Consider the following 16,691-nt stretch of genomic DNA (forward strand, 5'->3'; position numbering starts at 1 on the left):
CAGTATTCTTACGTTGTTCAGACAAACCCAGAGGGGCACTATGTCTTTGACTGATTGAATACAGTACTCTGCCTGTAGTCTGAGGATCAGATACTACTTTCCTTGTTATTTTCTATTTGTTACCTTCATGATAGAAATAACTAATAATTGGCTTGTTCCCTGATCTCTATTTTTCCATTTTTCTGTCTTTAGTACTGACTGCATTTCTACTACATTAATTAAAAGTTTCCAAATGGAATCGGGTTAAATTTTTTTTTCTTTCTGAATTACCATTCTTAGTAGTTTCCACACTGCCTCTCTGGTCTAATAAGTGTTTATTTTCTTCCTCTTCAACTAGGATTACTTTATATGTAGTGTATGGTTTGTATATCTGTATATCATTGGTAAAGATAAGAGTTTAAGTCTCCTTTGACTAAACAGTTTGTTCTGAAATTGAAATTTTGAAAAGCAAAGTTACAGTGAACATGATTTCAAAGGCATCTGATGAAAGAAAAGTATTCTGGATTAGACTGTCCGTTACTAGGCCATCAGAGAAGAAGTCGTTTGAGAGTTCATTTAGGGGTCATATGAAAACCATTTGTTTCTCAGCAAATGCCCTCTGTAATTAGCTGCAGTGTTTGCTAGATATTTATATTGTGCTGAACATTTCCTTCCAGGGAAAACTGAAAAAGACAAAACTGTGGTGATGAGTGTTGCTGGGGTTTAATTAGATCCGCAGCCCTCATGTAGCCAAGCGAGAGTTGCTGCTCTAAGAGTAGTCTTTCCCCCACTACTGTAGTGACATGTGGACGAGCACACCCTCTGTGCCCTCAGACAGTGCTGATTTTTTTAGGTAAGTTATTTTTGAGGGCAGCTATTTATCAGAAACACAGCTGGCAGAGTAACAAATATTTCTGAGAAAACTACTCTTGATAGTAGGTGTCAGAAATCTATCTAAATTTCATCACAAGGGCACTAAGTGGAGATGCTCAGCACCTACTTGGGGGTTGAAAACAGGCCCCAACTCTCAGGAGCCTCATGACGCCACTGCAGGTAGCTCTGGGGAAATAGCAGAGAAGATCGATATTGAGAGACCGTGTTCTCTGAGAAGAGAGACTGGGTTCGCATCCTGTCTTCTCCATTTCTTGGGTGTGTGATCTTGGGCAGGCTCCCTGACTGCTCCCCCTCAGCATTCTCATCTGTCAGACTGTGAGGGTGATGATAATAACAGCTACCCCAGATCCACTTAGTCCTTGTGTGCTGGGCCCTGTTGCCGCGACTTTACAGGTATTGATGCACTTCATCCTTGCGACAGCACCCTGAGGGTTAAATGAGTGTGCCTGGAAAACATGTCTAAAATTAAAAAAAAAAAAAAAATTACAATGAACTCTAGTATGCATTGCCATGGGAAACTGTGGGTCTCCAAATTTACATACTCTGCCCGTGTGGGTTCCAACAACCCTCATGCGTTGCTCACAGTTCTCTTCCTTTGGAGTAGTATAGTTTTGCTGATTGGTTTGCAATGGAAGAAGGACTGAGGGGGCAAAGCCCAGAAGATGTCAATGTCAATGTATTCTGTTGTCGCAGAATGCAGTCAGGACTTGGAATGAAGTTCTGAGTTTCCAAAGCTGGCTTTTTCGCGTCAGTTGGAATATGTGATCCCTTTCCCAGGGAATTTAGCCTCCTAATTTGGCATTCCTTTTGCAGTTATCTTCACAGCTCTTGAAGTATTTTTTGGGTGACTCCCAGTACCGAAACACCTTGTCTATTTGGGTTGGTGGCCGCCCCCATAGGTCTTCTCTGCTTCCCATGGTACTGCCTGGCTGAGCCTTTGTCAGGGAGAAGACTAATACTGAATCAGACCAAGCTGTACTCAGTGGGGCTGAAAATCCAGGTGGTGTACAGGGGCACGTCCATCCTAACCTTATTCTATTCCTCTTGTACGTTTAGCTTTTTGCCAGTTTTCATAGAGGACAGGTTACTGGAAGCCTCTTAGTGCCCTGTTTGTGACCTAAACACTTACAGCATGCAGATACGGATCTGGCTATATTTTCCCCCTTTTTAAAGCCAAACTTCTTATAAGATAATCAACTAGCCTCTGATTTAAACCAGTTTTAATTACACCCTCTCCACAACAGAAACCATTTTCCCTCCAAATTTGGTGATCTGTTATGATGCTGTTTGCTGTTAAAGAGTTATCAGTCTTTGAATGACCAAGACGGTGCAAGACAAGCACTGAACTGTGAAATGTGTTTTGCTAAATGCTGAGCGGTTTGCAGCTGCCAGCAGAAGAGGGTGCATTGATGGAAAGCGAGAATAACTTCTTTCGGAATGAGCACTTTGGGAGAAAATACACACTTTCTGGAAAAGTCAGTCTTGCTCATGTCATCAATAGGAATGCTTTGAAATGTCCACAAGCTCGTCAAAAGCAACTGGTTATCTCATCATTCATCCAGATCAAGAAGAACCCCAAATCCTTATGTCCAGATAAATAAATACCTATTGCACTAGCCTTTGATTGAGGGCTTTAGCGAAAGAAATCTGAGTTTTGAGGACTTATTCTTCCATGTTGTTGGTGAAAAGTTTTATAAGATTTTAGTGGATGGTGCAGTAACTTCAGGACAAGAGGAAAGAAAAATCAGTATTCTTGGTGAGTAGAAATCAGACTTCTTGTAGTTGTTTGAAACCCAGCATACCTAAAATTATTCAAACCAGCTAATAAAAGCAAGTCTAGATGTTTCCTATTAACCTTGGAATGTGCTTGGAAAAAGTCCTGCTAGTTCCAGATGTCTAGTATTGGAAAGCATATCAACAGCGTGACTCTCATTTGTGGCAGAGAATACAGTTCAAAAATTCCTAAGTGCAGTTTGGTGCACTGGGGCCCAATATGGTTTTCTTTCTTTCCTTCCTTCCGTCCTTCCTTCGTTTTCCTGTTTTTCAGTCTTTTGCTCTCTTTCTTTCTTCCTCTCTTCCCTCCCTTCATTCCCTTTCATCCTTCCTTCTTCTTTTCTTTCACCTTAAAAGTAGGAGAAACATTGCAAGATGTGGTGTTTTTCTGATTTCTTGGTTACAAATGAAAACCAATTTATATAAGGGAATAAGGTGGTCCAGACTTAGAACTCAGACGTGTTAAGTAAATATTTATTCTGGTTCCACTCCAGGGAGGTAAAGATTTTATTAACATATTTGTTGAGGTCATGGGGCAAGGAGAAGCTTATGCTGTGCTTAAATGCCTGAGGGGCCTTTTCTTTTTTCTTGCTAGTTAACAAAGGCCAGTATTTTTTTTCTGCTGAAAAGAGCAAATGTCTTGTTTTGTGGCCTGCACTTTCTTATTGTTCACTCACAAACTGCTTAATCTCAAACTAGAGTTTTTAAAAGCTGCTTTATTTTTTCCCTTTGTTCAGAAAATCTCTTCTTAGATATCCCTTATGAGATTTGTTTCCAAGCTTTCTTCTTGTACTTTTTCTCCTGGTTTACTTTGGGCTGTTATCAGCTTTTTGTACTTTGTTTTGTCTTCATCACTGAAAAGAAAAGTCACCCATTAAAAGTCTAGATTTGAAGTGGTGAACTTAATTCCCGGAGTCCAGTCCACATTTTGGCTCTGATTCCTGTACCAGGCTGACCTCCAGCCCAGGGGAGGGTGCCTTGGCAGAAATCTGAGAATTCCTCGATCAGTAACTCCCTTTTTTGGATTTATGGAGCCTTTAGGTGGATTGCTTTGTGTTAGGCACGTTCCTGTTGGAAAGGAATGAGGCTGGGATGAGAGGAGTTTGCACAATACAAACGTTTGCAACTGACCTCGGGTTCAGCACACTGAGTTCTCCAGCTACTGCTTCACCCCTGCCTTGAACCACACGCCATCCAAACCCCCCAAACTCACATAGCGCATGGTTTCAAAGAGGGGTGACAGAGCAGAGTTGGGTAATGTTGTTAACCTTTTGTGACTTGCTCCTGACTTGATTCCTGGCTCCTCTAACTAAGTCTTTGTTCTTATTCATAGAAATCAAATTTTAAAAGACTCAGCAGCCAAACAAGCAGAATATTATATTGTGGAACAGAGTGACTGTGAAAGCTCTTTGTGCTGACGATTAATTTCACATGTAAACACTTTCATTTTGTTGCCAGTGAGGAGACTTCCTTTTCCTTTCTCTGCCTAGTTGAAATCTAGAAATGAAATTCCACAGCTGTCAGGCTCCCACATATTCATCAGCGGCCTCTCAAGATGGCTTCACAACCAGCAGAGGGAATCTAGAGGATTCCACTATTAAACTCTACACAGCTTGTTTCAAACACCCCAACTCACAAAGTAAAGAGATATGAATCCTTTGCCTGCCTGACCTGTAATCACGGGCAGTAACATAATCTGCTGCATAATAGTAATAAAATGTGGACATTTTCTGTGCCCATAGTAAACATATACACCCAAAGCAAAGTTAATACCAGTGGGCTTAACCAGTTTGTGAGCTATGAACCCGGTTGTCTCTCCCACCCTCATTTCTACAGATTAAGAACTTACCAGGCCATGGAAAAACCGGGAGTGTCAGCAAGTGTTGTAATACAGCAGTGCCCTAAAAGGCCATGCCTTCCTTTCTAGCAGGAGGGCATTTGTGGTTGAGTGCAACAGTCAGGTGTTTGTAAGTCTTTCTCTGTGATTACCCATTGTTACCACAGCCAGCTCGTGTGTGTGTATTTAAGTTAGGTCGCTGCATGTTTCACTTAGTTCTCAAACCAGAATGTTGGCCAACTTAGGGACCAACTAACACTTTTATTTTACTTTCCAGAATCTGCAGAGGTGACGTACACTATCTGAATGACCCAGTGTTCTGCATATTTATCTTTTGGTCTTCTAATTGCAGGTCATTTCCCCCACTGTGTACTCCATCTCCAAGCAGCATTCACAGGGTTAGGCAGATTCTAAGAGTAGGTCTCTAGAGAGACAGCTCAGTGCATCATCTTTTGGCACCATCTAATCTTTGATGTAATGCTGTTCAGAGAAAATGACCTTGTAACTCATTTATGGTTTCAGTTTACATTCTGCCCTCTCCCATGACCAGTAACACCTGGGAGAAGACTGACTTTTGAGGGAGATTCTTAATAGCACCACTTCAAAGGGTATTTGCAGAAATGAAGAGCATGTATGTGCACATAAATTCTCCTTGTATTACAGTACTGGGTTTCACAACCTCCCAGCCAATTAGGCAGAATAGAACTTGGCTCCACGCGCGCGCGCGCGCGCGCACACACACACACACACACACACACACACATTGGCAGAGAGATGATAAAATATACTCCTTTGCTGCTCAAAGAATTAATTATGCAGGTTGGACATCTGCCACTCTAGTTCCCTCTCCTAATTGCTGGGGGTGGGCACCTATCCTTGGTAAGTCATAAAAAGGCCATTGTTTAAGCACATAGAATCCCACTAAGGGTAGAAAATAATATTATAATTATGGTCATTAACAAGCAAGCCATGCAACATCTTCATAGCAGGTTTCTGAGAAGTTACGTTAACCAGCGAAATAAGCAGCGTATATGTCTGTGGTATACTTAGGCTCCGAATAAAGCCATGACCCTGCTTTGAAGATTGTTCTCATATAACAGTCTCCCCAAAGAAATATTGATAAAGACAGTAAATGAGCAGAGGAAAATACGAATTTAGAAACAGGTACTAAATAGATATAGTTCAAAATTTACATGCAGTTTGGTAGAAGTGATAGGAAACATGTCAATTAGATTGATTCTGTATGTGGACTATACTGTTGGAAAATAAATAGCAGGTTTTGCCATGAAAAGCTTGAGAGGTTAGAAAAAATAATTTGAATGATAATCTAGTTGGCATTTTGAGAGGCCGGGGTACCTTGCCTGAGTGGTCTCTGATTCCTCCACATTTTATTTTTCTAATTTGGCAATAATCATTGCAAGCTAATTGTCTTATAGACTTTAAAAAACGAGGTTATTTTTCACTATGCATTGCCCTGAGAATAAAACAAGCCTGGAAAGAAAGAAGGAAATAAAGATTACAAAAGGCAAAAACCATGAGCATTTTCTTCTAAACTTGTATGCAGTGATAGACAATTGAAACTTAAATGCCCAACCATCAAATACATTTAAGGGAATGAGGAAGAAATAGTACCTTTTCTCCATAAAACTATATTAGTGGGTTAAAATATATAAAGTATACTTGAAAGCAAAAAAAATTGGTTTTAACTAAGAATTTGCTCATGGATATCTAAATACATATCTATCATGATTAGTGTATTTAAACCAACATGATTCTTCATGTTCTGTTGTTTCTAAACATAGTCATCAATGAGATAAATGTGGCATTATAGAAAAAGACGCAATGACTAACATATTCAATGAGCATAAACACTCAACCTTCCCCCGAATTCAAGCAAAACCTTTGCATGTTCTCCAATTTAAAACATTAAAATATTTCATCCCGTCTGTATTTTCACAAATACTGATGTTTTCTTAATTGCTGAGGCTATAGCTTGCTTCTCTGATTCCTGACATCTGGAAGAGCAGTATTCGAGAGGGTTTGAGGATTTTACTTGAGCAAAAACAAACAGTTGTTTATTTTATATATGGAAGACAGTTTTAAGAGAACACACTTCTCTTGTGAAGACTAAGACAAACTTTGGTTTACTTGTTTAATAAAACAACAGTTGTGAGGGATTCCCATGTGCTTACATTTCTGAGGTGCTCACACCACCACCACCACCAAGAGAGAACTTGGTGAAGTTTAAGAGAGGAAAAGTTAGTTTAACCGGTCTTCATGAAAAACACAAACTTGAATCCAGAAACCTGAATGCAAGGGATACAATTTAAACCATGTGTCCACTTTCGGAGCATCAGTTGACTAATACCAAGAAGAATGAACAGCTTTGGGGTCCAGCAAGCACAGATGCTCTCCAGAAAGATAGATCAACTTACCTTCTTTTCTGACCCACATATTATCAGCACTCAGAAGCCTCTATCACAGGATCATTGTCAGCTTCTGATATTCTGAACTAGGTAAGAAGCAGCCTGTGGGGTTGCATCTGTGTCGTTACTATTGTGGCCACTGAGAGCTGTAGCGAGATCTGGCCGTGGAGGTGCCTCCCCCCCCAGAGTTCATTACATCCTTACCCCTCAGCCTTCTGTCTTCCTTGGCTTGCATCTGGCAGCCATCACATACCCTCCCAGATCCCTCGCTGCCACCCTTACTTCCTCTCTTGACAGCACTAGTGGATGTCTTGCTAAATGTTGGTTTTGTTCGTTTTTTTAAATTTGTTGATGGATATTCCAACTGCTATTACAGTTGACATAACCTATACATTTTTTAAAATTGCACTTAAAACACACTGTGTTAGTTTCCTAGGGCTGTCAAAACAGAGTACCCCAGACTAGGTGGCTTAAACAACAGAAATTTATTTTCTCACAATTCTGGAGTCTCGAGATCTGAGGTCAAGGTGTCAGCAGGGTTGGTTTCTTCTGAGCCCTCTCACCTTGACTTGTAGATGGCTGTCTTCTCCCTGTGTCTTCACATGGTCTTCCCTCTGTGTAGATGTGTCCTGATTTCCTCCTCTTATAGGTACACCAGTCATAATGGATTAGGGCCCACCCATATGACCACATTTTAACTTAATTACCTCTTTATTACCCTATTTCCAAATTCAGTTACATTCTGAAGTATTGGGGGTTAGGACTTCAACATATGGATTTTGGGGGAAACACAGTTCAGCCCATAGCACATGCTTTAAAATGATCTTTTAGAGGATCTATCGCCCCTGCTGTTTGCCTCCCCTGCCCCTTGATTTGAGTTCCTAGGAGTCAGGAACTCTATTTTTCTTCTTGTGATATCCAGAGTCTATCTGTGTGCAGCACGCTGCGGGCATTTCACAAACTCATGGTGAATGCCTGCATGGACAAAGGTATTCTAAGTTATTTGAGAGTAAGGATAATGACTGTCATTGATTTTTTTCCTCTTAAGTCCTTCATGTTAAGAGTCTTCAAAACGCCACAGGTATAGGAATGAACAAAGCTGTAATGTAGGTAGCATATATTTCTAATAATCTACCACCTTTTCCCCAAACCAAAAAATAAAAGTTTAACTACTCCCCTTTAGATTCTGTGTCCAGGGATATACTGAGTTCTTAGAGACCAGCCAGACAGGTGTTAAGAATGTAATTGAGATTCTTATATGTCCATGCCATTTTGGGCTTAAAATTCTGACTCAGAAGGAGACAAGATGAATTTACCACAAGGCCAAAGTGACATTTATTTTTCGTAACATATACACTGATTACTTTATGATTCACACACTAAGAAAATGCCTAATTAGAAATGCCCTTGGTCAATCTGTAGCTAAATTAATATGTTTCAAAACAACAAATTTGAAGTAGGGAAGGAACTTTCCTTAGTCATGGATTTGCCGGCAGATACTCATTGGCATACAGTCGCTGGCTGTTTTTCTTTAAAAAAAAGGAAATTTCTTGGAAAAAAAAAACTTGTAATAAGTATTGTAACAGTAAGTATAATAATTTCTGAGGGGTAAGCTATTTTTCCCTACAGATCAGACTTGGGTGGCTTCAGTATTCATGTTTTGGACCTAGAAGTTAAATGCTAATGTAGTGTCATTTTGTTAAAGTAGAATATCATAAAAAAGCATAAGAAAACAGATACAACATTTACTTGATTTTGCTTTTCATTGCATCCATGTGTCTACTATGTTTCTACATGTATTTCTATCAATGTTTTTGGTTTACAGTAGAGTATTATTTCTTGCTGATATGTGTCATGTTTTTAATTATACTTAAAGCATGCCTTGAAAAGCAGTAATGTAGAGATGTCATCGTCTTTTATCTATTTATTTGAGTGAATTTACAGTAGGTCCCAATTTGAGATCTCCTATAATTTCCCAAAGTGGGATTCTGTGTGCTGTAACTTTCTTTTAAGCCTTAAACAAAGCTTGTGTATCTAAGATGGCAGTTTTGTTCTTTTCACCCATTCCTGGTTCAGGGGAATGTCAGTGGTGGCTGTTTGTCCCAGACAAGGCAGATGGTGGCATTCTCCTAGAAGGAACTGAGCAGAGCAGGGAAAGCTGAGCAAGAGGCAGGAGTTTGGGGTTGGGGGAACCACATGGCCCAGAAAGCAGACCCAGTCCGAAGTCAGAAAACAGGCCCAGTTCTTGCAGCATGAGCTCTCAAATATTTAAGACCTAAATGTGTGTGGTGGCTGTGGACTGGTGTAATTTTGAAAGAGAGGTGGTAGGCAATTTGCATTCTGGGATAATTCGAGGGCATCAGGATGGCGGAAAGAACCCAGCTTCAGAACCTGGGAGGCTGGCTTGAGTTTGAGTCCTATCCTACACTGTGTGACTTTGGGCAAGTCATGTGACCTTTCTGAGTTTCAGTTTCCTCTTCGCTGTAATGATAAGACCTATTTACAACCTACCTTCAGGATAAATTAGGTAATGCATGTAAGATTGCTTCGTACAGTGGGATGTGCCATAAATGTCCCTGGGGTTGAGCAAAGATAGTTTCTGTTAGACTCTCCCACAAAACAGGCACAGCCGTCACATTTTGTGCCTCAGACCCCCTGACCGAAGTGACTGATGGGGACATTGAAAACATTGCAGTCAGCCCGATGATTAGGCTACCACATCTAGTGCTTTCAAACATAAACAAAAAAAGACATACAAGTCTGTTAACCAATTAATGAGGTGTAATTCTTAATATTATTTATTAAATGTGAAGCTCATTTACAGCATCTAGAGAATCAGATCTGGAGGGAATCTTACCTAATTTTCTCCCCTCCCTTCAAGCAGGGCTGTATCAAATGTAAATTAGCCCTGACAGATGGTTGTTGGATTCGGTTTCTAAATTTCTTAAAGAAGATTTCACAGTTTTCCTCTCTAAATTCTTTTAGTAATTTAACAATTCTTATGCCAAGTTCTTCCTTACAGCTGACCTAAATCTGTAGTCGTAATTTAAGTCCTTATCCCCTCTCCTGCCTTTACCAGAGATGGAGAACAGCTAGTCAGCAACCTTCTTAGGATCGTCATAACCCTTTTTAATATTGAAAGAAGAGTTGCTCAGTAGGACTCACTCTCTCCACCTCGTCCCACCCCTGCCCCACCCCCATATGCAACAGCTAGCGTTCTCTGAATCATTCATGGCGATGCCACCAGTCCCCTGCCCTGCCCCGCTCTGAGACACTTGGCTACTTTCAGGCAGCTGGGCAGAGTATGTTGTCAGCGGACGTGTGGATCTGGGGAGGATGCAGGCTGCTTCTTCCTTTCCTCCATATGTTTTGTGCATAATTGAGCCTTCTAATAAATGAGTCAGGATTTAACAGTGTTTGGTGGGTACATGACACATTTATCTCATAAACATGGAGTTTTGCAAGGATGCTTATCACAGGTTGCTTTGAAAATTAGGCCTCCCCAGTGCCTTCGTTTGCTCAGGCAATAAGCCACGAAGCTACCACTTTGCATGCTAAAAGATAGCACTGATTGATATCTCTGCTCTGCTGGACTTGGTCTTGGAAGACATTGAGCTAAAACTCTCCTGAGTGCAGTGTACATTCAGAAGCACACTGACAGTCTGAAGAACTGACGGGCTTCCCCAGCACTCTAAGTTGCAATTGGCAAATAAGTGACCATTGAGGAGAATTGAGCTCATTAAGCTGTTCCCAAGTGGTTTCAGAGTGGATCCAGTTTTTAATCTGAATGTGTGTACTTTTATATCTCTCTAGGTTTGTTACCCAGAGCTTTCTGTCTGGGTCAGTCAAGAACCATTTCCAAACAAGGAAATGGAGGGAAGGCTTCCTAAGGTAAGATCTCTAGCTGACATTTTGTTAAGGTTTTTTGGTTTTTGGTTTTTGGTTCTTTTCCATTTAGAAACAATTTCAAAACCCAATTATTTCTAATTTTAATACTCATTATTGTCTACTATAATAATCCATTAACCTGATACTATTATGACCTTGGAAATAACATATACTACAAAAAGAAAAAGAATATCCTAAAGTCCTGTGACTCTTACAGTTCATACTATCTTTCTTTCTTGACAAGTCCAAAGTCCAAAGCAAATTTTCATTTAAGAATCATGGAACCAATTTGTCAAATGTACCTTTTGCAGGTTTTTATTTTGTTCGTTCCATTCCTGGGTGGATAAACTCAAATATGAAGATATCTAACTAAAAGTTATCTTAAGAGTATAAGATGGTGACAGTTTTGTCTGGTAATAATACCTGACTATCTGATAAGATTACCCATGAAACAAAACAGAAAGAATATAAAAAAGCTGTTACATTTTTTCTTATAATTTTTAGCCTAAAAATATTTTCTATAAACATGCTTTCATTGTTCAGACATCTTAAGGCGTGACAATTCTCTGCCTTAAGAAAATTTGTAAAATTTACGTTTTAGATTTTAGCAGCATTTCAAAACAGCAACAACAACAACAAAAACATTTACCAGTTTTTACTGTAGATACCTTTGGACTTTCCCGTTAGGGTAAATATCAATTTGACCTTAAGCAAGGAGGACTGTACTTTTTACCACTGACCAATTGATTTTGCAATTAAAAAAAAAAAATAGAGTCCATTGAAAATAAAATTTCCATTTAAAAATTTCTTAAGTGTAATTGACCAATGGAGAGGACTCCCCAGCTACTACTGTCATTTCAACTTTGGGAAACTATCTTACTTACCCTTAATGGTTTCAGCAATTTCTTATCTTTTATTAACAGGCAGACATTAGTTAAAGAGATTATGTCTACTGGCAGTTTGCACTGGAAGAAAACAGTTCTAAATCACTTTTAATCTTTCAGAGAATTTCTGAAGGTCAAGGTTGAAATCATTGGCAGCAAAGTGGGTGAACCAAATGATTTGGGCCCTGCCTGACCTAGAGTTACTCTGATCTTGTAGAGTTGGAGTGGAGCTGCGCTAAAATACTGGAGCTTTACTTAAAACACACCCACACCCCACCTCCTCAGCAGGACCACACCACCGGGGGCGCCATATAGTCTAGACATTCTTTACTGGGCCACCTCAAGGCATAATTCCCCTGAGTAGCTGAGAGGAAGATGTGATTATGGAAGAGAAGGGGGAGAGTATAGTCTTTTCATTAATTCCTGCCCCATTGAGGCATCCAGAGGTCCTCTCTTTGATACTGGTGGTATCAACCAGAGGGGTAGACTGGGCAAGTTCCTCAGTGAGGTCAACAGTGCCTCCCTTTCCTCTTGGAAGGCCAGTCTGTGTCCTAGGCCTTCCCTGCATTGAGGTATGCTCCAGGGGGCTGGCATAGTGGATCCTGGAATTCAGGTCTTCTGTTATTTTGAGTTCTTTCCTCTCTAAATATATGAATAGTATTTCAAGCATAATATATTTGTCCTTTTTCTAGCTGTTGCCTTCTGGAAAAGCACGTCTTTGCATAATCATATGGAAAACAATCTTGGCTTACTTGGCCCAAAGCACATTATTGAGTAACTGGGGGATTCATGTACTAACAGTCATGAGCAGACAGGGCCATCCTACCTGAGGTACATCAGCGAAGGGACGTCTAGGAGCACATCCCCTCCTCCAGCCTTCTGGATTACTCAAGTTCCTCAGTCCTGTAGAGACCATTATATGGTGGATGATAGAGGAAGATATGACACTGTGTGTATGAATTCTTGCAAGGCCTTACTTGTGGGGAGTAAGACATCTTTGTGTCTCCTCTTCAAAATACCTCCTCCCCTTGCTGCAGAAGCTTGAAATTCCTTTAATGGGGGCAGAAATATCTTTTTTTGTTGTTAATGAAGGACAGGAGGTAGGGACTGAAATCTAGTAAATTCCAGCCTCCAAAGGGAGTATACACAGAACTTTATCTCCCCAGGAGCTCCCCAGGGTGCCTCGTAGCAGAACTCCCTGCATGGTTTACCACCACTGCCTTGTTATCCTCCAGTTATTTAGGTGTCTCCCATACAGCAAATGAATTAAGGGCAGGCTGGAGGGACTGCTTTTGTCTCCGTTGACTTAAAATCTAATAGAGTGCTCAATCCATATAGTAGGCACACAAAACATGAATAATGAAGGGAAGACATGTGTGAACATTTTGGGTCCTTGAAAGAGAAAAAAATAGTAAACGTGATAAATTCAAATCTGAAATAATCTCCTTCACGTTTTTTTTCCTGAAAGGACATCTTTCCCAATTACCCAGATCCCACCCAGCTCTTTATTTCATTTTGTTGTATATTTTTTTATGGAGATAAGAGATTAGTAAAACTGAGACTTATATAAGGACCAACTGATGTTCTATATATTCACTTCACAGTAAGTCTGAAGGAGGCAGTGTTAAGGCCAGCCATGCAAAGAGTATAGCTGTTGAGTGAAATGTGTTATGAACTTTTGATTTCCCTTTCTAGGCCTATGACAGTTAACAGCCATTGAATTCTTCATTTGCCCAAAACTTAAGCTTGTCATATCCTGAACCATGATGCTAACTGGTTGATAGGGGAGGAGAAACAGACATTAAAGACATCAGGATTACAGTGGATTTCTTTTTTTAAGTAGTGGGATTGCATGCCAAAATTTCAAGATTGAAATTATTTTCACAAGTGAAGGGAACTGCCCAATACAATGCTTTTGGATATTTATCTAGATCCTTAAGTGTGGGTAAATGATGAATTATATTTTAATTTAATTTTCTGGTTTGGTCCTGTTGGTATTTAATGATACAAAAACAACCTCTAAATCACAAACTAAGACTGGAGCATTAAAGTACGTACTGAGTGGATTTCATATACGTTCTAAAAATGTTACATGCTCTCAAAGTCTGAGATTTTTAAAACATATTTAGGTATAACAGATGTTTAATATGGGAACCCTATACAGTAAATAAGACTTCTTAAAGTTGAATTATCTGTTACATTTAGTTCACTCTGGTGGCTGCTGAAAACACTTATTTGGTTTCAAGTTGCTTGGAAGTCCCTGACTTCTGAATTTAAAAAATTTGAATAAAGTAATTTGCAGATCACAAAGCAAGATTATCACTTTAACCCAAGTACTTATATTCAGTCAAATTGGCTTATTATAACTATCCTGTTAGAACATGTAACCTGAACAAAAAGGAAAAGAAAAAAAAAAACAGATCTTTTAAAACCATAGTGGATAATTTTTTTTAAGACAACTCCAGTAATTAAGTGTTAGCCTAAAAGAGACTCTTGTCAAATGTTCACTGTATTCATTTCTGAATGAGGCATAAAGTCTAGTTGTGATAAGACCTTTATTTTGCATCATCGTTGGGGCAAATGGGCTTCATTGTCCTGTCCTCTTGCTGTTTGGTTGTGATGGGGAGCTTCTCCCTGTGGGTACTCAAAGGATCATCAGTCACAGTGTGTTTGGATTCTCCGAGTCAGAACCACGAAACCCTCACTCATCAGGATCATGAGGAGAGACTAGAAGAGCCCCAGTCAGTCCAATCTAGCTGAATCTCACTCTCTTCTGGCCTTGGTTTCCCACTAGTTTCCTCTTTTCTGCAGCCGCCGCCTTCCCACCCCCAGCCCACATGATTTCCCTCCCAGACACTCCCCTGCCTTTGGTACCCACTTCTGGTTCTTACTATAAGGCCCATAGGGACTGTCCCAGTTGCTTCTAGAATAAACTGTACATAAATTACATTTGTGCAGTTGTGGCATGCTTTAAATATTTTTATTATGTATTAGAAAACAAGTATCCCCACCACGGCCACTGAACTCTTTAAAAAAAGTGTTAGCACTCCTAGGAACACCTCTCACCCAGTCTTTTGTCGGGGGTCCTATCGGGTCCTGGAAACTGTCTTCAGGAACCTGACTCTGGGGAATGCTGTCTCCTGCATGGCTGGGCCCAGCCATTAGGGATGTGCTTGATGCCACTGCAGCCACGGCAGCTAGTGTTTAATTACTTCATGCCCCGACAGACCTAATATTTACATTCAGGTGAACTGTGTTTAATATGTAAGCTCTGCAAAACACCAGGAGTTCAGGAATAAAAGGCGGGAGAGAGAAGCAAAAGTTTTCAAATGGTTTTAGGAGCGTGACTCAGTGTGTCTCTTTTCTGTGTGTGTCTGTCTGTGTGCTCTTCAGGGAAGACTTCCTGTCCCAAAGGAAGTGAGCCGCAAGAAGGATGGCCAGACCGAGGCTGCCTCCCTGCATCCACTTGGCAGCAGTGAGCTCCACTCCCCGGGAATCAGTTACCTCCTCTCTTTTTAATCACCTCCATTTGTATTACACATGGTGTATGGGTATTGATGAGGTCATGGTATCATATATGGGATTTTTTTCTGTGTAAATCATCAAGTATAAGAAGAAACTATGGGACTCTGAGCCTTGCTTTAGAGAATTTACAGTGGACAAATAGGTATCATCAAACCAGTTTTTAATCATTCTGACTCAAGTGAAAACGCTCAGAATTTCACACTGTGAATCCACGTTTACAACCCTTACAGGTGGGCCTTCAGGCCTGGTTTGCTACGACGATGTCTTCCACAACTCAAACCCCCTCTGCTCTCACACAACCGGTCCACTTCTGCCTTTTCACTCACACAGCTCCCGACTGCTTCTTGCAGAGGCTGAGAGTCCCCATTTTTTTTTTTTTTTCATTTAGATGTAACAAGCCTAGTAGTTTATGTTCATCAATTGTCTGTATATCTCTATATTTTATCCATGTACTCTTTCGATGTATAGAAGTAGTTTGAAACTCATTGTTTCCTTGTGGTAAGTGATCGAGATGCTGCCACAGGACCTGAGACACTGATGAATGGTGCTATTTTGGACTTTCAACATGCTCCTTGGCAAGGTAGCTCTGATGGAGTTATTTTTTATTTTCATGTTCTAAGAAGGTGTTGGTACTCTGTTTCCCCGAATGTTGTTCTCTAGACTGGATTGACTTGTTCTCCTTGTGTCTTCAGTGTGGCTTTCTTCTTCAGCGTTGTAGGTTGAGTGAGTGCCACCACAGAGCGGTAGAGACCCATGTCTCATGGGCTGGCACTCCTGGACACGCAGTCACTGTAGCGGGAGCAATCACAAAACTGTAATTTCCTTACCAAATCTCTTCCTTTCCATAGCCTCGCCTGCCTCACTTAGAGAACAAAAAGCAATAATTTGACAGGCATTTTTAGGTGTCTCTTTTGGTTCTTTTCATTTGAAAGAATATTTGAGGAAGAAAGGGCAAACTTTTTTTTTTTAACAAATGCCCTCTGAAAAAAATCTAAAAAACTGACATCTCAGTAGGAACATGAAAATTAGACCTTTCCCAAAAATTAGGTTGGAAAAAAATGTTTTTACAAATTTTTTTTTTTTTTAAAGGCAGAGCACTCTCTTTCGGCAGTTCTGATAAGCAAGGTGTAGATTTTACATTTTTGTCCTTGCTCCCAATGAAATGGATAAACAAAAATACAATCAGACAATACCATCCACTCATGGAATGTTGTTGTGTTAGCCAGTCTGAAAGCCCACCTTAATTTTTATATAACTGTCTTTTAGCTCTTCCTTTGACAGGGCAGGCTTTGTTCTGAACTGTCCCGCTTCTGACTGTTACACATCAACCGACGCATGCACTGCACTTCTTCGTTCTCTTCTCGCTCCCCCATTGGCCTGAGTTTCCTGTGCATTTACCCCCCTCCCTCCTTTGTTAGAATAGGTATATCCGCTGTGTAAATAGAGCAAGAAAACAGTATTCTGCATCTGTGGCATTTCCGTAGA

General features: G+C 40.3%; 1 protein-coding gene across 3 annotated transcripts in view; it reads left to right on the forward strand.

Annotated features, from left to right (window-relative positions):
- Positions 1 to 16,294, forward strand: part of NREP (neuronal regeneration related protein) — a 28,780-nt gene extending 12,486 nt beyond the window's left edge. For all 3 annotated transcript variants that reach the window (XM_060296125.1, XM_060296124.2, XM_030869869.2), the window contains 2 exons: positions 10,723 to 10,800; positions 15,075 to 16,294. In XM_060296125.1, coding sequence (XP_060152108.1) covers positions 10,723 to 10,800; positions 15,075 to 15,200 — 204 coding nt within the window. In that variant the 3' untranslated portion in view covers positions 15,201 to 16,294. The remainder of the gene's footprint in view (positions 1 to 10,722; positions 10,801 to 15,074) is intronic.
- Positions 16,295 to 16,691: the final 397 nt, after the last annotated feature.

This window comes from Globicephala melas, chromosome 3 (genome assembly GCF_963455315.2).
Source record: "Globicephala melas chromosome 3, mGloMel1.2, whole genome shotgun sequence".
Taxonomy (NCBI): Eukaryota; Metazoa; Chordata; class Mammalia; order Artiodactyla; family Delphinidae; genus Globicephala; species Globicephala melas.